Raw genomic sequence first — 27,124 nt, 5'->3', positions numbered from 1 at the left:
ACATCACGTGGTGGGCTTTCCCTGTTCACGCAAGGCACTGTGGGATACAAATTTGAAACAGGAGAGAAAAATGGAGGATGCGAGTGTGCGAATGAAACGTGAAAGACCGACTACAGTAACGGAAAGAAAGCAAGAAGACGTTATGTTCTCTACGAAGGAAAGGAAACGCAGGACCAAACTAATAAATATCGGCGCTCAGCGAGCACCTCGGTGTGATCAGCTGTTCGTTTAGCGACAGAATGATGGAACTGTCAGTGCACGCTCAAAGGGAAACCTGTAGATGGCAGTAACGCAACACTGTGGATGCCAGCTGCCGTAAAACCCAAAAGAAGGAGGTAAACCTGCGCATGAGCACACGGACTTCCTCTGTCGAGTGATTTCATGCACATTATTTGCTTTAATCCCCTCAAATTAAATAACTTCCCAGCCACACAACAGAATGGCCTGATATTTTGTGAGATATTACAGAAATAAACAGATATCACAATCACCACATTTCAGACGGAACTAAATTTCACCAATTTTATGAAATCGAAAGGCCGTCTCGCTTTAACTGAAATGAACAGAAATTCAGCCCATTGAAACAGCATTCAAAATCACAATTGTTCATAAAAGATGGGGAAAAAAAACAGGTATGCATTTCTACCGTTTATCTGTAAGAGCATCTTGTAAAGACATTTATTTCAAATACTGCACAGATTTGTACAGAGCCCTGGAAATTGCAGGAAAAGATTTATTTATTTTATTTTATCATGCAATTTAGTTTATCTTTGCCATGGCATACGACAACATCTTGCATGCATTCTGATATAACTTTATTTTATACATGCATTCAAAGTTTCCATGATGAGTTCACAAAGGAAGACAATTTTACAAGCTAACATTTTTGGTCTCCTCTAAAGACGTGGCCATGGAGCGCTCTGGGAGAGGTGTGTCACAGCCAATTTCATTACATCTATTAACATTAAAAATGCTCAGTTAGTGCTCAATTTAGTATTTAGCATTTATTTTTCCCATGGCCATGTTCATATGTTTGAGTCAGGTTTATTTTAATCCTAAATGCTACTCTTATCCTGTATGGCCGTTTAAAAACGTTTCATCTTTGACCCATATCGAGTAGTGAAAAACCTTGAAGCAGGAGGACAGCATACGGGTCGAGTGCATATGACCCAATGTTTATTTAGTGTTATGGAAGATACATGATCATTTCCAATAAAAATCAAAAACATATAAAATTGGTAAAAGGGAAACGGGGAAGGGAGGGGCGAGAGCAACTTATAAACATTCAATAAATGTACGAATGTTTATCATAACCACACAAAGTTACAATGGAGTCTCGGAATGCCGCAAGGCATCGTGAAAGTTAGTTAAAAAATTATAATATGCTTTATACAAACACCACCATAGGCTTCTTTTAGAACACGTAGTTACCCACATTTCTGCTTAATCAAATGAGATGCTGTGTGTCATTATTTTGGCAAAATGTGTCAAAAGAATATTATAATAATAATAATAATAATAAAAGATTTTAGAGAAGGAATGCGCGCATTTAACCCACACAGATTAGAGCTAGGACAACACCGAGATAATCACTGTTTCTTTTCATAGTGTTTCACCAGAATGTAGTATTTTATTACTTCACACCCAGCCCACCCTCACAACACACACACACACACAACCAAATACTGTGTTTAATGTTTTTCCTCTTTTTTTTTTTTAACCATTGCAAATTCCCTTTCCACATCCCACTCTAGAAAAAAAGAATAAAACAAATGAAAACAAGGAAAACATCAAAAATTATATTTAGTGTTACTAGTCTTTGACGAACAAAACTTGTAGGTGTCTTCTACGTGGTCAATAACGGCTTTTCTTTTTTTTTTTTTTAAAGTTTTAAAGATGATTTGATCCCGTACGGTTGCGCCGGTAAGACTGAGAATAGATAGAGAGGAATTGTGTGTGTGTGTGTGTGTGTGTGTGTGTGTGTGTGTGTGTGTGTGTGGAATGTGACCGGTCAGCTCTCACGCAGAAGCAGATACTGACTGCTTGTAGACCGCGTGGTAGGCGTTCCGGAGCAGCACATACGGAAAACATGACTCCAACAGGTCCATGGTGAGGAACGGAGACTCCTGAACAATCTAGAACACACACACACACACACACACGTGTGAGAACAGATTTCAGGGCTTAGTGGTGGGCTTGCCAGCCCGCCACGGTGCTGTGTGTGTGTGAGAGAGAGTCAGCCAGCTCTGGTCCTGAGTGGAGGACACACACGAACACGTCTTCGGTCTAATCAAGACGCTCGTCACTTTCCATTACCCACCAGAGCCAAGCTGCCCTTAGATTACACTTCAAAGAGCTGCTAATCCTTCAGACAAATCCCACACAAGCTCCTCTCTGATCACAAGATGACAGATACGGATTGCATGACTGCAGCTGGCTGATCAAACATAAATCCCATTAATGTGTGCGTTTTTTAAATAAAACTACACACTGCTGCGATGCTTCAGCTCCTATTTCCAAAGATGACGCAAAGTTTGTGTGAAGGTTCAAGACACTAGTGTTGCAATGAGCTCAAGCCGGTCAGGTGATTAAAAATAATTATTAAAAAAAAAAAAAAAGAGTAACAGAGCAGTAGGCCAGATGCTCTCACCATGTCGAGGAGAAGATAAACAGACTCGCGATTCCTGGTGGTCGTCTTGTCCGTCTCCTGACCGATCTTCAGCAAGCTGGAGGAGGCGAGCTGAGAAAAGCACAGAGGATTGAACATGTTTCTCTTTTAGGTATCTCTCCTAGAAGTTCTAGCATTCTGAAAGCTGACGCTCTTAAAGGTTTAACTCTGACTCCACTGAAAAACTTTCCACCTACATTTATAACAATGCATAAAAGAATCAGAAGTTTACGTCAGGGAATGATTTGTCATATCAGCATCATCCGCATCAGTCTCCGTCTCAGTACCCGAGCGAAAAGTCACGGCAATTAAAACACGAGCCTCGTCCTCGGCTCCTCTTCACTTGACTGATCTCTTCTCGCGCTAATAACCGCTGATATATTCAGGGTTAGTTACAGGCCTGAGTGGCCATTAGTTCTGCTCCACTGTAGTGAACTTTAAACATTCATGCAACATTCTGGACTTGAATTGCAGCACAGCAACAATAGCAGGATAATGCGAGTCATCATTAACAGTCCTGGTGATGACGACCGTGACGAGAATGTTACAGATTTAACCAAGTCCCGTGTCTGCATGTTAACTGATCTAAAGCCGATGCAAACCCATTTGAAATTACAGGGATGTGATTTGGGGCTGGTGAAATTATCTAAAAATTTTAGCCGGGGGTCTGGGGGCCGCAGGCCCCCAGCTGGTCCAGGGCAGTGCCCTGGTGGGGGGACAAGGGGGGCGAAGCCCCCGGGTTCTGGGGTTTTCTGACTTAAAAATTGTACTAAAATGGCAAGCGCAAACACAAGAAAAAACTTGTCATGATTAACAAATTCAAGCCAATTTAATGGTCAACATGCAACTCTGACACACACACACTCACACACACACACTCACACACTCTCACTCTCACTCACACTCTCACTCACACTCTCACTCACACTCTCACTCTCACTCACACTCTCACTCACACTCTCACTCACACTCTCACTCACACTCTCACTCACACTCTCACTCTCACTCACACTCTCACACTCTCTCTCTCTCTCTCTCTCACACACTCACACCCCAAAGAACCAGCGTGGGCAGGGCGCGCTAGCCCCGTGCCTCGGGACGTAATTCGCCCCGAGGCGAGCCGCGGCGCTCCGCTTAGGTTTCGTTTCTATCCCGGGCTCCAGCCTGACTTTGCACGCTCGTAGCTCGGGCAGGGGAGGTCCCAGCATCCCCAAACTTGACAGCCAGAGACCTCTGCCCTCTCCCCAAAGAATGAAATCGCTGAACAAATGTCTCACAGTCTTATGTCCAACGTCTGTAGCAACCTCTTTCTCCAACCATTCCCAGCGGAACTTGTTTTTCACTATTCTGTCGATTTCTTTAACTCGATTTGCATCTTTACGCTCGATCACGGAGGCTGCCATCTTTCAACTCCTTGTTTGAAGCGAGCTTACGTACAGCTATCTAACAAGCGCGTTCATTGGTTGTTACAGAGCGATGGGCCAATCACGTACCTTGTTTCATCTCAATGACGGAAGTACTGAAAGTCAGAACGAATAGGATATGAATACGGATTTTTGAGCGAAAAATCGGAAAAATTTTTTTTTTCAAATTTTGAGGTGAAAAAACCGGAATTCCGAGAATTCGCGGAAAAATCACATCCCTGAAATTAATTTACGTTCTTCACAGTGTGAGCAGCCATGCTGATATGACGACACTCTGTAAAGAAGGAAGGAACAGGTCGTTGAGAAGATTTCCCCAAGTTGAGTTAAAGCCAAACAAAACCCAAAAAATAAACACCGTTTGCTGATGACAGCAAGTGACCTGATGAGCAGCATCCATTTTACAAGCTATGATCTTGCTAAAAATAGGCTTACACGGGTGCAGGCATTTGCACTGAAACTGGATGTGTGCTTGTGACGTAACCGGTTCAACTAGTACACCGTTTTCCTTCGTAGCACAGAGCCATCAAATAAAGGCTTCTAATGCTGTGTTCACACTTATACCGGTACGAAAGTGGTATAGCTGTATCGATACAAAGTATACCGGTACAGTTTAGTGCATCTGTCCACACTAGCGAGAAATGTTTGCGGTTTTCTTTCACGGTAGTTGAAATGCGCATGCGCGAAATGTTTCCGTGGTTACCGAGTAACTTCCTTCCGAGAATATATGGCATCCGTTATTTCAAGATCTCGAGAAAACAAAACAATTATTTCATGATCTCAGCTGGATCACTGTATCTCCGTCGGTAGAGACGAAGCCGGGCCAGTCTTCTGCGGAGGTGCCGTGGACTAATTTTGAAATGATCCCTTATTAAAAGACTTAATGCAATCTCTCCCTGTATCAACCCCTGATCAAAATATTGCCTTATTAGGTGATCGATTATTCCAGACATTCTAATGACCAAAGTTGCGTCTATACAGAATGAGAAATAGCCCCAAAGTCAGCATATCACAAGTCTCTTGGCGCACCTGAATGAACCATTTCTCAGCTGTTTACTCGAGATCATGAAATAATTGTTTTGTTTTCTCGAGATCTCGAATTAGTTGCGTTGTTTTCTCGAGATCCTGAATTAATTATGTCGTTATCTCGGGATAACAAGGTGAATAAAAAAAAAAAAGGATTATATGAAGGGCCTCTCTCGGCTTCCGTACGGATGAAACAACGTGTGTGTGCTTTTTGGTGTCAATGTACAGTCTGTATTTCTGGTGGTCATTTATTCAGTCGAATCATATAAAACGCACGAGGCAGTTGAGAAAAAAAAAACGAATCTCCGTTCTTCACTATTTTATTCAGCGAAGACATCGATTGAGGTGTGTGACTTTGCGCATGCGCATTATATTTGTACCGATACAGAGCCGCTTCATCTGTCCACACTACGGTGAAGCGCTACAGTACCGATACTGTACTGGTACGAAACCCATACATTTGTGGGTTTCGTACCGATACAGTTATACCGCTACAGTACTGGTATAGTTGCTAGTGTGGACAGGTGTTGCGGTACGAAAGTAGTTTCGTATTGGTACAAAATCCCTAGTGTGGACAGGGTATTATTCTCCCCCAAAAAAAATCCCCAGGCACCACTGTGTTCGCTCTCTCGCTCTCTTTCTGTGCGTCACTGCTTCAGATCAGTTAAAGGCAGAGAAAGAACCTCACTGTGCTGTCATGTACATGTGACAAAGGTTTCTAATTCTAAATATCTAATCAGAAATTTTCTGTAACCATGTGATTTTTACTGGCAACAAAATCCACACATCAACAGACTTCACTTTTATGACGTTTAAATCTCACTCGGTTAGATAACGGATACGCAGTACTGACACGGATACTAATAAACAAGGGCTGTTGTCATAGCAACATGATTCTTGCTGTCTAAAAAAAAAAAAATCGCTTTTCTCAGGGAATAAAAAAAATAAGCAAAAGCATGGTCACATAAAAATAAAAAAATTTAAAAAAAAATCCACTGAAAGTAGCTGGTGTTAGCTTCCCAAAGGCTGGGTGTGTGTCTGCTCACTGCTTCCTTGTGTGTTCACTGCTTCAGTGATCGGGCTTATTTTATTTATTTATTTTTACAGCCAAATGCTTGACACGGGTTGTTTACACCACTTTAGAAGCAATGTATCCACTAGATCTCAGTCTCAGAAAGTCACGTAGCGTACAAGTAACGCCACAATCTCGGATTCGGATTCTCTCACGCATTTGTACTCAGCGTGTGATGATCTTTGAACTTTGGAGACAGTAAGGTGGCAGCACCCAGGGACATTTTATTTTAAAAGAAAAACACATTCTGTACACAGTATACAGGAACAAATGAACATTCAAACATGTCTTGTATGGATCTATCAGTATAAAGGAGCTTATTTTTTGGGTTTTGTTTGATTTTATAAGTTGAGCGTGTTTTTAGTGGTTTTCCCAGATGGAGGCAGGGAATTACAAGTTGCAACTTTGCCTTGAATGCAGAATTAGGTTTATGGAAAGAGAGAGCAGTGAGGGGCGAAAAAAGGCACGGGAGAAAAGGGAAAATGAGGTAGTGTTGGATTTATAGAAAAAGGAAGGGGGAGAGAGAGAGGGGCAGGCCACTGGTATGGTCCTTGAGAGCTTCTTAGTTTTCCCTCTTCTGTCAAACACACATCGTTTGACACAAGCACGACTGCACGCCTGTCAAACTGATTCGAGTTTGTTCCAGTTCAGTGCCAAGGCTAATAACAGCTGCAACAAATAACTGAAACCAGTTTACATCGTACTGATGTAAAGGAACTTGTTGAAGTTGATGAATGTGTAGACGTGGTGAACTCACAGCAAGGAATTCCTTCAGGCGGTCCTCAATGCTGCCCTTATGGATGGTGAAGAGAGCAGCAGCAATCTGGTTAATCGCCTTCGCCAGGCAGTGGATGTTGTTACAGTGCCCTAAAATATGTTAAAAGATTGGCTGAATTCATTTACATGAAAAGTAGTTCACTATGGGTCCTGAAATGGACCTCACACACATTAATATGGCGTACTAGATCATTACCAACAACCGTATTTATGTCATTACTCGTAAAAGTATTCAACTGATAATGTACTGCTTAATAATAATCATTCTTTCCATCATGGATACCTTCGATGGCAGGGCTGTACTGAGACATGACGTTGCTCGCCAGGGTCGGCAGGGAGACGGCCACAAACACCATCAGCAGGCAGGCAATCTTGTACTCCTCCTCGGGGCTGATGTTTTCTGTTATCACAGAGAAAGGGAGAGTGACCCCACCAATCCTTTGCAGCACACCTTTATTTTGGCTCGGAAAATGACACAGCAGAAACCACTAGGAGAAAACGTTCTCTCTCAGCAGGCCCTGAGTGGGAGGCGCCAAGAAAAATGCTGCTAATGTCCAACAATTAACTTGTATTTGTGTTAGAACAAGCCTCTGGGAGCAAGCTGGTGATGTGGAGTTTGGCTTCGATGCGTTGTTATGACAGTAAACAGTGGAGATCTGTCTTACAATGATGAGACTCAAACAGGCCAAGTCAAAAATATTCTTCCATTTCCTCAGAGAATCGACAGAATAATAATAATAATAATAATAATCATCATTAGAGAGATCTACAGAGTGAAACAGTGTTGACACTTGAGTTCTACAACGATGTTTCTCTAGAGAGTTTTACGGCACAAGACAAAGTTGAATGAAAATCTTTTATTGCTTGATGTATTTCACACGAACCTTTATTTAACTGACAAAAGGACAAAGAAATTATTTTCAACAGTTTTACTGATGAGCTTAATTGTATTTTGTAAATATAAACGAAGTTAGAATTTAATGCCTGCAATTCACTCAAAAAAAAAAAAAAGAAGTTGAGACAGAGGCATTATTACCATTGTATTACATCACCTTTCCTTTAATAACACGGGATCTCAGGATACTAACTGTTGCAGTTTTGCAATTGTCCATTCTTGCTTGATACAAAACTTCAGCTTCTCAACAGTCTGTGGTCGCCGTTGTCCGATTCTCCTCTTCAAGATGCGCCGTACATTCGCAATAGGAGACAGATCTGGACTGGCAGCAGGCCAGTCAAGCACATGCACTCTGTCTACAAAGCCACACTGTGTTATAGATATCAATGGTACCTTAACACACATGCAACTCGCCCATGCTGTGGGCACTGATGACCCCCATGCCATCACAGATGTTGGCTTTTGCACCTTTCTCTGATAAACTGGATGGTCGTGTTCACTTTTGGCACTGAGAACTTGACACCCAGTTTTCCTGAAAACGAGCTGAAATGTGACTCATCTGACCACAGAACATGTTTCCACTGTCTTTCGGTCCATCCGAGATGAGTTCAGGCCCAGAGAAATCGGAGGCATTTCTGCATAGAATTAATGAATGACTTCCTCCTTGTGTAATACAGTTTCAGGTTGCATTTATGGATGCAGTGGTGGACTGTGTTAAGCGATGACAGTTTTCCGAAAGTATTCCCGAGCCCATGTGGCTATATTTGTCACATTAGCATGACGGTTTCTCAGGCAGTGCCACCTGAGGGCTCGAAGGTCACGCCCATTCAACAGCGGTTCCCAACCTCGCCCTTTTACACACCGAGATATCTCTGAATCTTTTCACAATATTATGTACTGTAGATTGTGAAAGACCCAAAATCTTGCATTGAGAAATGTTCTTTTTGAATTGACGAACAATTCTCTCATGAGTTTTGGCACAAAGCAGTGAGCCACGCCCCATCCTTGCTTGCAAAGACTGAGCCTTTGGTGCTGCTCCTTTTATAGCCAATCATGTTACTAATTAACCTGCTTATTGGGGAATCTTTCAAAATGGTGTTACTTGAATATTTTGTCCAGGGTTCCTACAAGTGAAATTCAAGGCTTTTTAAGACCATTTATGCACAAATTCAAGACCTAATTTCGCAGCTGATTTCACCGGCAAAGAAACATCTCAAAGTTGTGTTTACTTGTTTCTCAATATCGGAGTCCGGGAACATACACCTTAACAACTCCGAGATACCCTCGTTCGAATTATAGGACTGATGTTACGCAATTGTGTGTAGAGTCTACAACACCTCCGCTTTCATTGTTTGTGTAGACCCAAATGTTGTGCGCAGATCTACTCTTGCAGTCGTTACATGAGGGACTACACTAGCAACGGGCTGGCTGGCATTAGCCATGCTAGGTAGTTGGCTAACGTTGACTGCCGCTTCGGCTGGCCGAAAAACACTGGCGATGGAAGGCGTTCGCTGTTTCTCTTTCATACATGCTATGTGTTTTGATGAATTCGCGTGCGATTCTAGCGCCTTCACGCCCATTGTGCCGAGTTTAAACGCCCTTTTACACACACAGCAAAACGCCTCGAATACATTGCCATCGACAGGTTTTACCCACTCACGAAATGAAATATGATGCCTCCATGCCTCGTTAAACTTACATTTGCCCATTTTTCCATAGATAGGCCTATATGTAGGCTATAGACTTTTCGTTTATACTTTTAGACTTAATTCTCCAGACTTTCCTTTTACCGCACGGCAAACAAGTTCAGGGATGTGTGTTTGAAGAATTTTGCCCTCGGGGTGTGCGTGCGATAGCATGGTTCCGTCCACAGCTCCAGTTCCGCCACTTATTTACTTACTTAGGCTGCCGGTACATTATTTACCAAAATAATGGCGGTTAAGATATTAAAAAATAATGAGAAATTCTATACGGAGAAGTTACATACTGTGTACAGATTTTAAGACCTGCACATTAAAATTCAAGGCTTTTTAAGGTATTATTTCCAAATTCTTAAATTCAATGCTTTTAAGGCTTTTTAAGACCCCGCGGGAACCCTGTTTGTCTCTGTCCCAACAAATTTTTTTTTTTTTTTGAGATTGTTGCCCTGTGGTATCAAATTCTAACTTCATTTATATGTACAAAATACAGTTAAGTTGGTCAGTAAAACTACTGAAAATCATTTCTTTGCACTTTTCTCAGTTAAATAAAGGTTAGTGTGAATTAACAAAATCACAGATTTTTATTGCATTTTGGAAAATATCCCAACTTTTCTGGAAATGGGGTTAGTAATTCCTTTGATGTTCCATACATTTCAATAGAAATGTGTTCGACTCCATAGAACTCTAGCACTGGTTGGAACTCTGTGGACTAACACAGAAATCTGGGAATCTTTATGGATTTAGATGAATGTTGCACATTATTAGCCGAAAGTCCAAGTAAATCCACTTTCTATTTCTTGAAAAAGTTCCACTTGTTTCTACGCAGATTCTAAGCTTTCTTTTCGAAAACAAGAAGCGTAGAGTATTCGCTGGAATCCCACGTATGCTAATGCAAGAAACAGTGCTGCTTTTATTACTGCTCACCAGACTTCTGGGAGGACAGAGCCACGACAAGAGCGGGATCAATCTCACAGGGCAAACCTGCTGCTGAGGACAGCTCATACACATTCATGGCCACCTGAGAACAAGACACAGAATGTCACCTTTTCTGTAACAGTCACTGAGTGTGTGTGTGTGTGTGTGTGTGTGTGTGTGTGTGTGTGTGTGTGTGTGTGTGTGTGTGTGCACGGTGGTGAGAAGCAGGTTGTTACCTTCATGTCTGTTTCACGGGGAATATGATCCTTAAAATCCTCCACAGAGCTGACCAAGAAAGGAATGTGGCAGGAGAGAACCTTCAGAGGACAGACACACACATCAGAATGTCTCAGTCTTAAAAAAATAAAAAATTTGGTTTCACAATAATCACATTCAAAAGGTGCCACCACTCCAGACTTGTGGGGAAAAAAAGAGGAGGTGTGACCAGAAATACACTCTAACCCTGCTATAATGAACTCCTTGGAGGACGTCCAAATAGTTTGTTATGCCGAAAAGTTCGGAAGACTGAAATGACACTTGTCACACCAAACACTCACGTTATATGCAAAATTTCAGGCACATTCTCATCATCACAGATTTCTCCTTCTGAGTCACTATCGCAGTTCACGGACTCAGTTAAAGGATCATGAACAGAGGTGATAATTTCTTCGTCTGTTATGGGAATGATGGAAGTTACTGGTGTACTGACTTGCTGTTTTCTAAATCATTCAGTTCATTCATGTGTTGTAAATCACAGATGAGGTCATTTATGTCACGCCACAAAGGTATAAAAACACTGTCGGTGCACTTTAATTACGTGTTAAGGTTTAGTGGTATCAGCAGTCATTTCGTACTTTTATCGATCCTTTAATCACCTCGATAACCGTTAGTGATGCACACCTAAGCGAGGCTCGTTAAGGCCATTGTTTTATGGCATTAACACATACTGTTAACTTGATTACTTATTGTTTGTCTCTGGTGGGAAGAGGAACGCATGGCTCAGTGTGTCATGTAAGCAGATGAATGGACGGATGGAATTTCAGGAAGAGTGTTTATTTACAAACAGGCAGGCAAACAGCTCAAAAATGAAAGACAAAGGCAGGGTCGTGAAATGGGTAATGGTCATGTGAGGCAGAAACAACGACAAAAGGCAGAGTCCAAGTACACAAAAAGCCAAAACCAGAAAGGTAATACACAGATATAAGGCTTGGTAATGTGAGGCACTGGGTAGAGCACGTATACTTCGGCAAGTCTGTGTGTTTAGAGAATCCTTATAAGCGCGTGCCGTGACTGTGCTCTAATCCGGAACAGGTGCATGGTACTGTAATTAGTCCTAATGGTGCTGTGGGCTCTGACTGCGTAGACATAACACAGTGATGTTTTTTTGAAGGCTCTGACTGATTGCCGTTAAAGGCGGGGTACATGACAAGCTGGAGCCTATCCCAGCTGACTACGGACGAAAGGCGGGGTACACCCTGGACAAGTCGCCAGGTCATCACAGGGCTGACACATAGACACACAACCATTCACACTCACATTCACACCTACGCTCAATTTAGAGTCACCAGTTAACCTAACCTGCATGTCTTTGGACTGTGGGGGAAACCGGAGCACCCGGAGGAAACCCACGCGGACACGAGGAGAACATGCAAACTCCACACAGAAAGGCCCTCGTCGGCCACGGGGCTCAAACCCGGACCTTCTTGCTGTGAGGCGACAGCGCTAACCACTACACCACCGTGCCGCCCCGGTACATGAACTTCGTTTGTAATATGTAAAATTTCATAGTAAGAGAGTTTGTTCGAGTGGGGTTGCAGTGCACATAACAGTACAGCAAAAAATGCCAGAAGCTCTTTGCAAATCCACTATAGGTGCTAGTCACTGGCATGGGCATTTAGTCCATTTCTTTAAACCTGATAACAAGGTTAGTAATTCCTGCAAAACTGTCATTGGGACTGTAAATAAACCTAATGAGTAAATTATATAAACTGTGTGCACGTAGTCTGTTGCAGGGCTCGAAATTAACTTTTTTTCTTTGTGTCCCCCAGTGGTCCCGAATTCTGTGTTGTATTGTCCCGAATGGAAGCAATAGTGTCCCCATTTTTTTCCTCTCTGAAATAACCAGTGGTTAATATTATCATATGAAGTTACTATTATATTTGTAACTATGCGATTTTGAACCCTTTATATCATTTTTACAATAAGTCACAAGACACAAGCGACACATGTCCAATACATCATCTACTTCAAAATTACAGTTATTGCATTTTCAGTTTATTAAACTTTGGCGATCTCACTGTATGAATAGATACCCGTTTATTTAAAGGGGCCAACTAGCTCATTCAGAAAATGTTTCAACTCCCTACATCTGCAGTACACTTTAGTTGAAAATAAGACCCCTTTTATGTTCATTTCATCTACTTATACCTTGAATATCTGTTGGCACTTATAAGGCCAACTTATAATTTTCACCATTACCGTTATCCATTTTATGAACTTTCCGTTATCCATTACCGTTATCCATTTTTATGAACTTTCCGTTATCCATTTTTATGAACTTTCCGTTATCCATTTTATGAACTTTCGCTGCCGGGTGCAAATGTTAGCAACATCAGCATAGTGCCAGGGTCCGTGTATCATCCGATCATTCAAGTATTCCATTCAATCTGGAAAACGGTGATACACGGACCTGCCAGGTCCGAGCCTAGTTGTGCTGCTGACTGACTAAACTTTCTGAACTAGAAAGACACCAAGAAAACTCACTTATTCTGTTGAACGGTATCTTCCGTCAATATCATCCACATCACTCCTGTTGTATTTTTTTTTTTTTTTTTTTTTAAAGATATTTTTTTGGGCTTTTTGCACCTTTATTGGATAGGACAGTGTAGAGACAGGAAATGAGCGGGAGAGAGAGAGACGGGAAGGGATCGGGAAATGACCTCAGGCCGGAATCGAACCCGGGTCGCCCGCATTCATGGTATGGCGCCTTAACCACCTGAGCCACGACGCCCCCCTTCCTGTTGTATTTTATAACGTGTCTAACAGTGTTCATTAAGTTCGTTCAGTTGCTAGCGTTGCCTGCAGACCAGGCGATGACACTTTGGATCCTGAAGGTCCCGGAGACGTTATGTCTGGGCTTTCAGTTTCTTCCCCGCGGTCGGTCCGCTTCAACCACTTCAGCATTTTTGTTCTGGCAAGAGTCGGCGCAGCGTGTGCGGTAGCAATTCCATTCCAAGTCCATATAACGCGGACTCCGGCCGAAGATTCTAGAACAGAATGCGCTGCTCTGTAGCCTACTGATGCAGGTGCATCGAAAGTGTAGCTACTATGTATTTTTCGCTGTTAACGTTTTAAAATTAAAATTGACAAATTAGGTGAATGTCTACGTATGTGTTACGGCTTTGTAAATAATATTAATGTAGAACTTTTTTTCTAGATCTATTTTTTTCCATTGTCCCGGGATTGTCCCAGATATGATAATTTTGTGTCCCGATGACATTTTTTATGGTCCCCGGGACATCGGGACACCGTTAGTTTCGAGCGCTGGTCTGTTGTAAACAGCAGCGGAGATACGTTTCGTATAGTAAAGTGGCCCTAATCAACAAGATGCTGGTTCATTTTCTTAAATTTAGTCGTGTCCTGTGATGAGGGTTTGGGTGTGGAGTCAGACTTACATCTCGGAGTGCCTCCTGTGCCAGCGAGCGGAAGGACAGAATGACTCCAATGATGGTCATCCTCTTGAGCACACTGTCCACAGCTAAAGGAAACAAAAGAAATCCGACATTAACAGCTAAACAGCAAGCGGTCCTGATCCAAATAAGCCTTCTCTTTCAAAACAAACGCCTGAGTTCCAGGGAACTGGACCTGCGCTCTTCTGAAACGATAATGACTTAGAAAGCCATGCAGTTGCAGAGAAAGCTGTTTGGATTGGCCCATGGAGCAAACATTTACAAATCGTTACCGAGTTCAGAATTCTATCCCAAATGCTCTGTGTGTAAAACAGTAAACGAGGTGCTGAAGTTCCAACGTTATGACACCATGCCAAGTATTAGCACCTTGTAGCAGCGCCACACCCTTCCATGTATCCCAGGCAGTGATTCAGCAAATACTCACATGTGAGTCTCTTAAAGAGTGCTGCCATGTGATCAGGTTTGTCAAAGCTGGTCCTCATCTGGGTCAGAACCTCCACATTCTCCACCACCAGTTTCTGGAGAACAAAATGCAGGATTGGCAAAATGAGGCAAAACAAAGTCTCTCCTCGCTGGACATCTTGCCATCTCCCTGAATAAGAACCTAAACTACTCTAATAATGAGGTAAACCCCTGATTGTGTGAACTGAAATTTTATTATTTATATACTATAAAATTCCTAATATTTGATTAAATGACCCTTTGCAAGGCCAAGTCCTAACCTTAATCCAATAGAAACATTGTGTGAGCAGTTCATGTGAGGAAACCCATCAATACCCCAGAGTTGAAGCTGTCCTGTACAGAGGACTGGGCAACCTGATGTCCAGGACTGATCAACGGTTACTGGAGACATTTAGTCGCAGTTATTGCTGCACAAGGCGTCACAACAGATACTGATGGGCAATACTTCCTTGATAAATACATTTATTAATAAATAAATGGCCACGTATAAAATTTTGTCATTTGTTTAATTGGGTTCTCTGCTTAGTTTTAGGACTTGTGTGAAAATCTGATGAAATTTTAGGTCATATTTATGCAGCAATATGTCCTTATTGTATGTTTAAAATAAAACAGAAGAAACAATAAATATGATCAAGTATCCAGCTTGCGTATCTCTCCATTGTTTACACTATCACCCATGAACAGAGAGCTTGCGTTCAAATATGTTTCACATTAAGCAAACACAGCATGGTGTTAGGAGTGAGACCATGAACAAAAGAAAAGAAAAAAAAAATCAGATAGGCAAAACTATCCTTTCCAACAGCAAATTATTTTCAGGTGGGGAGAAAGGCTTGCATGTTAGAAAAGCATAAATCTCTGACACATTTCCATAGTCCAGAGGGAGAATATATAATTATAATATTGGGCTGGGTTTCAAATTCTTTCAGTATGTTGACTTTCAAAAAACAATTTAAGGTGCAGTCAGTGATTCTAATCCAGTAAACTTTTTGCTAAAATATTACCATGCTGAAGCCACAACAATCGTATTGTAGGGAAGGGTAAAGGGCCAAGAAAGAGTGAAAGGGGAGAAGGTCAGAACAACTAAAACTGAAAAAGCAGTACGATGATCAGGCAAGGCCGAAGAGCCAGATTAACATCAGTCAGTGCGTTTACATGCACATAGAGAAAATCGAATTTCTGCCGTTGCTCAACTGAAATCGAAGTTCAAAATGCCATGTATACACCTTAATTCGGCTGAAATTGAACCGAACTTGATTTCTCGGAATCGAGCTACACGACCTAGATTATGCGATTTCTGCCGAGCTACTTAGTGCATGTAAACCCTATCGAGCTACGTATTCGAGCTACTTACTTCAGCACTGCCCCTTCCGGAAGTGACGAGACCACAAGCGGGAAACACAACAGCCTCGGTCGGCATGACAACGGCATGAATCTTTTCTTTTTGTGGCATTGTTTGCACTGTTAAAATTTAGCTCACTTACTGTATCACCAAATACATCTGTACAGCTGTTGCATAGCTGTGAATTGTGTACATAAACAAGTCACTGTATTTGTGTGTGTGTGTATATAGATGTCCAACATCTGAAGAATGTCAATAAAAACAAAACAATTGAACTTTTTGTGTGTTTATTAAGACACAAGTTAAATTGTAAGCAAAAAAATGGACTTTAGAAAAATATACAATTGTGCAAAATAAGTTGTCTTACAAAACAGTGGTCTGCGCAGGACAGTTTGTAGCCATACAGTCTGTTAGAGCAAGCCTAACAGCTTGAGCACGGAACTTGTGAACACAGAACTGCCAGTGTTGCCAGATTGGGCGGTTTTAAGTGCATTTTGGCGGATTTGAACATGTTTTGGGCTGGAAAACGTCAGCAGTATCTGGCAACACTGCTGATAACTTTGTTTATACTCTTGAATAGCTCTTCTTCATGACGACAACCGGAAGTGTACCAACACGATGGGGCGTGTAGCGCCACCTGTGGCTCGGGTGCACAATGCACCTCACACGATAGCTCGATTTCCTTGTGTGCATGTAGGATTGGATTTCTCTGGCACCCCTGCTGGGACCCTTAGCTCGATTACCGACAGTAGCTCGATTTGGATGTGCATGTAAACGTAGTCAGTGAGGCTTTCCAATGGTGGAGAGACTTCAGAGTTAAAAGACATGAAGATGGATATGGAGGTTGCGCCATTTCCGCTTGACAGGTGGGTAACCGTAAGTTTGCCGTTTCACAAAAGTTTCTTTTTCTTTCGGCTGCTCCCATTAGGGGTCGCCACAGCGGATCATCCGTGTCCATCTCTTCCAGTCTTTCCTCTGTCATGCCAACCACCTGCATGTCTTCTCTCACCACATCCATAAACCTCCTCTTTGGTCTTCCTCTTTTCCTCTTGCCTGGCAGCTCCATCTTCAACATTTCTTCTTTGCACATGTCCAAACCAACTCAATCTCAACTCTCTTGCTTTGTCTCTAAACCATCCAACCTGGGCTGTCCCTCTACTCGTTCCTAATCCTGTCCATCCTCGTCACTCCCAACGCAAATCTTAGCCTCTTGAACTCTGTCTCCTGTCTTTCTGTCAGTGCCACAGTCTTCAACCTATACAACATGGCTGGTCTCACTACCATCTTGTACACTTTCCCTTTAACGCCTGCTGGTGCCCTTCTGCTGCAAATCACTCCGGACACTCTTCTCCTCCCATTCCACCCTGCCTGAACTCTTTTATTCACCTCTCTTCCACAATCCCTGCGAACAGTTAACCCCAAAGTATTTAAACTCAACCACTTTTGCCACCTCTACTCCTTGCATCCTCACCATTCCACCATCATCCGTCTCACTCACACATGTATTCTGTTTTGTTCCTAGAGACTTTCATTCCTCTTCTCTCCAGTGCTACCTACACCTCTCCAGGCTCTCCTCAATCTGCTCCCTATAGATCACAAGGTCATCTGCGAACATAATCATCCATGGAGATTCCTGCCCGATCTTGTCCGTCAACTGGTGCATCACCACTGCAAACAAGAAAGGGCTCAGAGCCAATCCTTGATGTAATCCCACCCCCACCCTGAACCCATCCATCACTCCTACCGCACACCTCACCCACTGTCCTGCACCACTCTTACATACTTCTCTGCCACTCCTGACTTCCTCATACAATACCACACCTCCGCTCTTGCCACCCTGTCATATGCTTTAAGTCCACAAAGACACAGTGTAACTCCTCCTGACCTTCTCTATACTTCTGCATCAATATTCTCAAAGCAAGCATGGCATCTGTAATGTTCTTTCCTGGCATGAAACCATGCTGCTGCTTGGTAATCAACACCTCTCTTCTTAAAATAGATTCTACTAATCCTTACCATAACTTCATGGTGTGGCTGATCAATTTCATACCTCTGTAGTTACTACAGTGCTGCGCACCACCCTTATTCTTGAAAATCGCTACCAGTGGACTTCTCCACTCCTCAGGCGTCCTATCACTTTACAAAACTGTTTAACACAATCTAGTCAAAAACTCCACTGCCATCTCTTCAAAATATCTCCATGCCATCTAGACTAACTGCCTTTCCATTTTTTCCATCCTCTTCATAGCTGTCCTCACTTCATCCTTGCTAATCCACTGCACTTCCTGATTCACAATCCCTAAATTTTGATTCGCATTCCCCACACCATCCACTCCCCCCCTTCGTCATTCATCAGCCCCTCAAAGTACTCCTTCCATCTTCTCAACACACTCTTCTCACTTGTCAATACATTTCCATCTTTATCCTTCATCACCCGAACCTGCTGCACATTTTCCCAGCTCGGTTCCATTGCCTAGCCAATAGGTACAAGTACTTTTATCCTTTCTTCATGGCCAACTTCTCATACAACTCACCATATGCCCTTTCCTTTGCCACCTCTCTTTGCCTCTCTATCACACTTCTTCCCCCATATGCCTTCCTGTACTTCATCAGTCCACCACCAACTCTCTTCGTCATCTTGCCTTTGTCCAGATGACACACCAAGTACCTTCTTGGCTGTCTCCCTCACCAGTAGTAGTTATCCAGTATTTGTTTATACTGCTGCGGGGGTCCCTGACACAGGGGTAAGCAGCAGTCGGCTAGTCTTCACACCACATTTCCAGGCAGCTCTGTCCAGCGGGTCCACATTGGTGAGGCCACACACTTTGATGTTCTTCTTGACACACTCCATCCAAGATTTCCTTGGTCTACCACGACCTCTGTTGCCTGGCAACTGCAACTTGGTGATGGTGTTGATGCAGCCACTAGTTTGTTCAACGTGTCCATACCACCGGAGTCGGCGCAACCGCAGCACTGAGGTGATGTCCTCCACAGTCTAGCACGTAGGGTTGCTGAAGGTGTCTCATCCTGGGGTTTGACGCCGCAGATCCATCTAATCATGGATCTGTCGTTGCGGCGCAATCGCTGGAGATCTGAGGCGGTAGGGGCCCAAGTTTCACTCCCATGGAGCATGGCTTGCAGGAGTTAAACACCTTGCCACAGGTTTTGAAGGGTAAGTGCCTGGAGGTTAGGATGGGTAGGAGCTTCTTAAACTTTCCCCAGGCAACGCAGCATCTGGTAATGGCAGCAAGCGGACACCCACCGCCAGCACAGAGCATGTCCCTGAGGTAGCAGAAGCTGGCTTCCATGCTCAGCACCACCTCGTCCACTGTGACTTGTGTCATAGGGCGACCGTCAAGTGGTCTGGCTTCTCCTCGACACCTTGGACAGATGTAGTTCTGCACGGTCAGCAAGCCACCTCTTATGCCGCAGCATTTCTTGTGGACCCAGAACCCACACTCAGTGCACTGGATCGAGTTAACACCAACGCCGGAGCAGCATACAGCACACAGAAAAGAGCCAGTGTCCTCCAGTTTGTTCAGACCCTGACCAGATATCAAGATCTTTGTCTTTTTCATGTTAACCACTTCTACAGTAATTGCCCAGCCATCTGGCAATTCTTCCCCATCACCCAGTGTTTGCCTCAACTCCTCCCTGAACTCCACCCTACAGTCTTTCTTTTTTCAATGTCCACCCTTTACTCCTTGGCTCAGTCTTCACTCACTTCCTCTTCTTATTCTCTAAGATCATCCTGCAGACCACCATCCAATGCTGCCTAGTTACATTCTCCCCTGCCACCACCTTGCAATCCCCAATCTTTCAAATTAGACCTCCTGCAGAGGAAAAGCCCACCTGTGTCCACCTTCCTCCACTCATATCACCCCGTGTTCCTCCCTCTTCTTGAAATATGTATTCACCATAGACATTTCCACCTTTTTTGCAAGGTCCACCACCACCTGTCCTTCCACATTCCTCTCCTTGACACCAGACCTACCCATCACCTTCTTTGTTCCCATCACCAACGTACCCATTGATGTCTGCTCCAATCACCACTCTCTCTCCTACCCCTTTTCCACCAAATCAGTTCCAGGGCTGGTTCGGGGCCAGTGCTGGTTCACAACTCGTTCAACTTGCGAGCCAGCTGAGAACCAGTTTGCTTTTCCATAGCTCGTGGTGCTAAGGGGAGCCATGTCATTACGTCGCTGTATACGTCAGTTACGTCGCTGCATTTGCATAAACCTTGGCGCGAATATCGAAGCAACAACACGGAGAAGAAGAAGCAGCAGCAACAACAATAATGGATGACTTCGTGTTTGTACAGCTGCTGCTTCTTGGCGCTTAAAAATGGCGACCTTTCGCGGTCTTGCGATTGTTGTTGGTCTTAACAACTCCGCCCCCCCCACTGACGTAAGCGGTTCTTTCCTCTGGCCCAGCAAAGAGCTGGTGCTAGCCTGGAACCGGTTTTTCTGGCCCCAGAGCCAGTTTTTTGTCAGTGGAAACAGAAAACCCGGTTCCAAACTAAGCACTGGCCCTGAACCAGCTCTGGAACTGATTTGGTGGAAAAGGAGCATCCTTGGGTACACTTATCCACTACCTCATCCAACTCGCTTCAGAAATTTTTTCTTCCATCTCTCACACAACTTGTGGGGCATACACACTGACATTCATCACACCTTCAATTTCCAGCTTCATACTCACCCTGTCCGACACACACTTTACATCCAAAAGACTTTTGATGTACTCTTCTTTCAGGATAACCGCGAGCTGGCCTAGTGGTTAGTGTGTCCGCCTCTCAATTGGGAGCTCGTGAGTTCTATTCACAGTCGGGTCATACCAAAGATCATCATAAAAATGGCAAGGCACACTGCAATACAGATGCGAGTGGGGAGTCAAACTCTCGCGGTTACCAGAGTACTAGCTCCCCACTGTAACCCTAGCTATGTAATAGGCGAGAGGCCGAGGGCTACGGAAACGGAGATCAGCGCCGCCCTATGCGCCACATAGTGTGGGAAGGGACTTTGACTTTGATTCTTTCAGGATAACACCTACCCCATTTCTCCTCCCGATCACACCATGGCAGAACAGTTTGAACCCACCTCTGATGTTTCTGGCCTTGCTCCTCTTCCCCCTGGTTTCTTGCATGTACAGTATATCCACCTTCCTTCTTTTCATCATATCCACCAGCTCTCTTCCCATTATGCCAACATTCAATGCTCTGACTCATGCCTCCACACTCACACCCTTCCTCCTCTCCCGCTGCCTCTGGACACACCTTCCCCCTTTCCTTCATGCAGCAGTAGCATATAGCTAGCCCACAGTCCTGGTGGTGGTCATTGGGAACCCGAGCCTCAACCAACCTGGTATGGAAATCCAATTTATGATCTGCATACTTGATTTGGCATAGGTTTTACACCACATCCCTCCCCAACCTATCCAGGCTTGGGACAGGCATGAAGAATGCACTGGCTTGTGCAACCCCAGAGGCTGGATTGCCGTTTCACAGAAGGAATAGGCCAGAATTGTTTTGTCCTGTTCACTAATGTTTGTGATCGCTCATCCCATCTGGTTATCAAGCAAACAAGCACCTGTGTCACATTTGTGTGACTGCTAACATTAAATTATTTCCCCATGGACATTCAGCTTACTTTCTAGTTTGCCAAGATATGATGTTCACTATAGTAGCAGGAAAGTTGTTAGTATTGCTGTCTGGAACTGGCGTGCTGGCTCTGGGAAAACATCTGTGCATGTTAGCCTTGCAGCAGCAACTGTAGCAAGTTTAACTCACAACCTAGCGAACATTAATTGCTTCGTCATTGTTCACTCTATATCACGGTATTTGTCCATAAAATGTTTGTGAAGGGTTTTATAGCCACAAAGACCTAAAAACACAAGTTTACTAACAAGTTTCCAGGAGGCTCTGAAGGACCATTGAATGTGTGTATTTGTTTGGCTGTTCAGTTCCAGTATCTATAATGTTTCTCCAGAACCACAGACTCCATCTTTCAGCATGTTTGTATGTGACAGATTTACCGTCCATCTCACTGCACCCTTTCCCCCACTTTTTTTTTTTTTAAACTAAAACAGGGTTTACTACAAAGAACCCATTACAATACACTATACTGCATGTTAATCTTTAGAACAGGATTACTTTACTGATGAATAGAAGGATTACGGTATAAAGGGTGTGTTTCGTGTTCATCCACTGTTTGACAGTTCTCATGTGTTACCCAAGGAGCAAAGGAGAAATATAGTACCAAATAGAGTTCCAGGTACACCAGGCCTTCTGGCTCTGGGAATCACGTCATTATAGAATAACAAGGAGAGCTTTTAATTGTTCTCAGGCAGATGAAGAATGCTTTCAGCAGCTGGAGAAGCCAACAGACAGAAGCAGCCCAAGGAGTGCTGGGTTTCTCCAGATCTTCCTGAACAATCAATACCTGGAGGAAGCTCACCGTGATCTTTATAACATCCTCAATACATCATCATGACCTTTGTTACATGGAGACACATCATTATCTTCAATATCTTGACACCTCACTTCGAAACCTCAGAAAATGTTACCATGAGGTTTAAGACATGAAAACACTGAAATATAACCTGAGGTCTCCACATAAACATCTTTAAAATCACTGTAGTCACTGTCCTTGATTGCTTTTATACGTGAAAACACCTGACCCTTACCTTTAAAACTTGGACACATGGGCATGACCATTAATATCTTGGGGATACCTGACCATTACCATTAAAATCTGAGGACATACAACCATGACCTTTAATATCTTGGACCCACCTGACCCTTTATCACCAGAAGAAACTTGGCCATAACCTCCAAAACCTGGGAACACCTGCCCATTCCCCTTCATACCTGGACAGTACGGTACACCATGACCTACAATATTCTTTAATACCCAGAGACACCTAAGCATAACCTATGGACCCTTCAACATGACCTAATAATTTCACCTGGGGACCTCGACTGCAGCATTGTTCTTAGCAGACTGAAGCATTTTCATGACCTGACAACACTTAAATATGACTTCGGGACTCCACCTTGCTACACATTAATAACCAAGGCACTTGTAAAATCTCCATTGATGACCACCTCACCTTGAGCTCAGCCACCTGGGAGGAGATGTGCCACATCAGGCTCTCACTGAGGAACTTCATTCCATATGGACCCAGAAGCTCCGAAAGTGACCGCATTTCTGAAGTAGAGACAGAAGACAGATTTTATTCCATCGCCAGAAAGCAAAGCACCAAAATGACACCTCATGGCGCTCGATTCATGAAAAACATGAGAGCAGAACACTCAAGTTACACAACCATCCTGAAAAGGAACTCCAAAATAAGATAAGATTACAAAAAGCAAACAGTCCTAATTAAGAATTTGTCTTTATTAATTTCTCTAAGATTATTAGGAAACGTTAGCAGTGTTGGGTGAACCGTTTTGGAGAGGTTACCGGAAATGTCGGAATACTCCTCGGCATTGAAGGTGAGCTCGTTCTCAGTCGGAAGATTGACGAACGCTTTCATGGCAGGGAAGTAAGCTATGTGGCCGTTGCTCACCTGCCGAAGCAAAGTCTCCAGATACCTGTGGTGAAGAGAGTCAGCACACCTTCAACACGGTACAGTTCTAAAGCAATGTGTATGAAGTACAACCCCGATTCCAAAAAAGTTGGGACAAAGTACAAATTGTAAATAAAAACGGAATGCAATAATTTACAAATCTCAAAAACTGATATTGTATTCACAATAGAACATAGACAACATATCAAATGTCGAAAGTGAGACATTTTGAAATTTCATGCCAAATATTGGCTCATTTGAAATTTCATGACAGCAACACATCTCAAAAAAGTTGGGACGGGGCAATAAGAGGCTGGAAAAGTTAAAGGTACAAAAAAGGAACAGCTGGAGGACCAAATTGCAACTCATTAGGTCAATTGGCAATAGGTCATTAACATGACTGGGTATAAAAAGAGCATCTTGGAGTGGCAGCGGCTCTCAGAAGTAAAGATGGGAAGAGGATCACCAATCCCCCTAATTCTGCGCCGACAAATAGTGGAGCAATATCAGAAAGGAGTTTGACAGTGTAAAATTGCAAAGAGTTTGAACATATCATCATCTACAGTGCATATCATCATCAAAAGATTCAGAGAATCTGGAAGAATCTCTGTGCGTAAGGGTCAAGGCGGGAAAACCATACTGGGTGCCCGTGATCTTCGGGCCCTTAGACGCCACTGCATCACATACAGGCATGCTTCTGTATTGGAAATCACAAAATGGACTCGGGAATATTTCCAGAGAACATTATCTGTGAACACAATTTACCGTGCCATCCGCCGTTGCCAGCTAAAACTCTATAGTTCAAAGAAGAAGCCGTATCTAAACATGATCTAGAAGCGCAGACGTCTTCTCTGGGCCAAGGCTCATTTAAAATGGACTGTGGCAAAGTGGAAAACTGTTCTGTGGTCAGACGAATCAAAATTTGAAGTTCTTTATGGAAATCAGGGACACCGTGTCATTCGGACTAAAGAGGAGAAGGACGACCCAAGTTGTTATCAGCGCTCAGTTCAGAAGCCTGCATCTCTGATGGTATGGGGTTGCATTAGTGCGTGTGGCATGGGCAGCGTATGCATCTGGAAAGACACCATCAATGCTGAAAGGTATATCCAGGTTCTAGAGCAACATATGCTCCCATCCAGACGACGTCTCTTTCAGGGAAGACCTTGCATTTTCCAACATGACAATGCCAAACCACATACTGCATCAATTACAGCATCATGGCTGCGTAGAAGAAGGGTCCGGGTACTGAACTGGCCAGCCTGCAGTCCAGATCTTTCACCCATAGAAAACATTTGGCGCATCATAAAACGGAAGATACGACAAAAAAGACCTAAGACAGTTGAGCAACTAGAATCCTACATTAGACAAGAATGGGTTAACATTCCTATCCCTAAACTTGAGCAACTTGTCTCCTCAGTCCCCAGACGTTTACAGACTGTTGTAAAGAGAAAAGGGGATGTCTCACAGTGGGAAACATGGCCTTGTCCCAACTTTTTTTTTGAGATGTGTTGTTGTCATGAAATTTAAAATCACCTAATTTTTCTCTTTAAATGATACATTTTCTCAGTTTAAACATTTGATATGTCATCTATGTTCTATTCTGAATAAAATATGGAATTTTGAAACTTCCACATCATTGCATTCCGTTTTTATTTACAATTTGTACTTTGTCCCAACTTTTTTGGAATCGGGGTTGTAGTTAGGACCACACTTTAGCTGATCTCAGTGCTTTAGTCTTAAGGATCTATACTACAAATAAGGGCTTAGATTTGGAGTGTTTTAGCAATAAAAGCATAGTTAGTGTGCGTGTGTATGTTTGTCTCACCAGTTAGTGTAAAGGCTGGTGATGGTTGGCTCTCCATGGCTGTCCAGATGTTGTGTCTGCTGCAACAGCACGTTGTTAAACACTCTGGTTATATCAATCTGGACATAGTTCTCGATGGACTGCAGCACGGTCATGTAGGCTCTCACGCTGGTCAGGAGCTCAGACGGTTTCGCAATCTCCTGCGTGGCCTGATTATACATGGTCATTCCGACTATGGACCTGAAAGGACCAGGATGAGATTATTTGAGTAATAAAAGATCATTAGCACGCACTGTGCACAAGAGTGCATACAAATTTAAATGTACAAATGTGAGCAGTAAATTTGGTCAAGTTACATTCCTCAAAATTAGATAATACCAGTCATCATCAATGATGCCAAACATGTTTGCCTTTCACAACCAGCTATAAATGGATTTTTATAAATATGCACTCATACAGTACCACTCAAAAGTTTGGCCACACCTTAATTCAATGTTTTTTCTTTATTTTTATTATTTTCTACATTTTAGAACGATGCTAAATGCAGCAAAACTATGAAATAACATGCAATTATGTAGCATGGCCAAAAAAAAGTGTAAGCAAAGCAAAATGTTTTATTGTCACTTTTTGCTTTGACGACGCTTTGCACACTATTGGCATCGTCTTAACCAGCTTCATGACAGTCACCTGGAATGCTGTTCCAACAGTCTGGAAGGAGTTCCCACATATGTTGAGCACTTGTTGACTGCTTTTCTTTCACTCTGTGGTCCAATTCATCCCAAACCATCTCCAGTGGGTTTAGGTCGGGTGATTGTGGAGGCTGGGTCATCTGACGCAGCTCTCCTTCTGGGTTAAATAGCCCTTACAAAACCTGGATGTGTGTTCTGGGTCCTTGTCCTGTTGAAAAACAAATCACGGTCCCACTAAGTGGGGAAACAGATGGGACGGCATGTCGCTGACGAATGCTGTGGTAGTGATGCTGGTTAAGCGTGCCTTCAATTTTGAATAACTTTAGTGTCACCAGCAAAGCATCTCCCCACACCATGTCCTCCATGCTTAACAGTGTGAACCGCACATGCAGATATCCTCAGCTCTCCTCTTCTGCATCTTACACAGACACAGCGGTGGGAACCAAAGACCTCAAATTTGGACTCGAGTACAGTCTCCACTGGTCTAACGTCCATTCTTTGTGTTTCTTGGCCCAAGCAACTGTCTTCTTCTTACTGGCCTCCCTCAGCAGTGATTTCTTTGCAGCAGTTCAACCGTGAAGGCCTGATTCATGCAGTCTCCTCAGAACAGTTGATGTTGAGATGTGTCTGCTACTTGAACTCTCTGGAGCATTCATGTAGCTTCTAATTTGAGGTGCTGTTAATTGGCAATTTTTGAGGCTGGTAACTCTAATGAACTTATCCTCTGCAGTAGAGATAAGTCTTGGTATTCCTTTCTTGGGACAGTCCTCAGGGGAGCCAGTTTCAGTGTGTTTGATGTTTTTTTTTTTCAACTGCACTTGAAGGTACATTATTGCCATTTTCTGAATTGACTTTCATGACTTCAAGTAATGATGGATGTCGTTTCTCTTCACTTAGCTGAGCGGTTCTTGACGTACTATGGAATACTACAGTTGTGGAATAGGGCTATTTACTGTACACCAACACTACCTCAACACAACACAACCGATGGTCTCAAATGCGTCAAGAAGGCAAGACATTCCACTAATTAACTTCTGACGAGGCACACCTGTTAATTGAAAAGCATTCCAGATGACTACCTCATGAAGCTGGTTAAGATAA

The 27,124-nt window shown here is 43.2% G+C and overlaps 1 protein-coding gene across 3 annotated transcripts in view; it reads right to left on the bottom strand.

Moving 5' to 3' along the window:
• Positions 1–1,141: 1,141 nt before the first annotated feature.
• nckap1 (NCK-associated protein 1) overlaps positions 1,142–27,124 on the bottom strand; it is a 196,515-nt gene continuing 170,532 nt past the window's right edge. For all 3 annotated transcript variants that reach the window (XM_060928976.1, XM_060928977.1, XM_060928978.1), the window contains 11 exons: positions 25,356–25,574; positions 23,425–23,555; positions 23,072–23,169; positions 14,588–14,681; positions 14,149–14,231; positions 10,711–10,791; positions 10,484–10,577; positions 7,248–7,364; positions 6,945–7,054; positions 2,651–2,740; positions 1,142–2,135 (listed from right to left, as the gene is read on the bottom strand). In XM_060928976.1, coding sequence (XP_060784959.1) covers positions 2,019–2,135; positions 2,651–2,740; positions 6,945–7,054; positions 7,248–7,364; positions 10,484–10,577; positions 10,711–10,791; positions 14,149–14,231; positions 14,588–14,681; positions 23,072–23,169; positions 23,425–23,555; positions 25,356–25,574 — 1,234 coding nt within the window. In that variant the 3' untranslated portion in view covers positions 1,142–2,018. The remainder of the gene's footprint in view (positions 2,136–2,650; positions 2,741–6,944; positions 7,055–7,247; positions 7,365–10,483; positions 10,578–10,710; positions 10,792–14,148; positions 14,232–14,587; positions 14,682–23,071; positions 23,170–23,424; positions 23,556–25,355; positions 25,575–27,124) is intronic.

This window comes from Neoarius graeffei, chromosome 9, assembly GCF_027579695.1.
Source record: "Neoarius graeffei isolate fNeoGra1 chromosome 9, fNeoGra1.pri, whole genome shotgun sequence".
Lineage (NCBI taxonomy): Eukaryota > Metazoa > Chordata > Actinopteri > Siluriformes > Ariidae > Neoarius > Neoarius graeffei.
The sequence above is the reverse complement of the archived record's forward strand: the minus strand, read 5'-3'. Positions and strand labels throughout refer to the sequence as shown.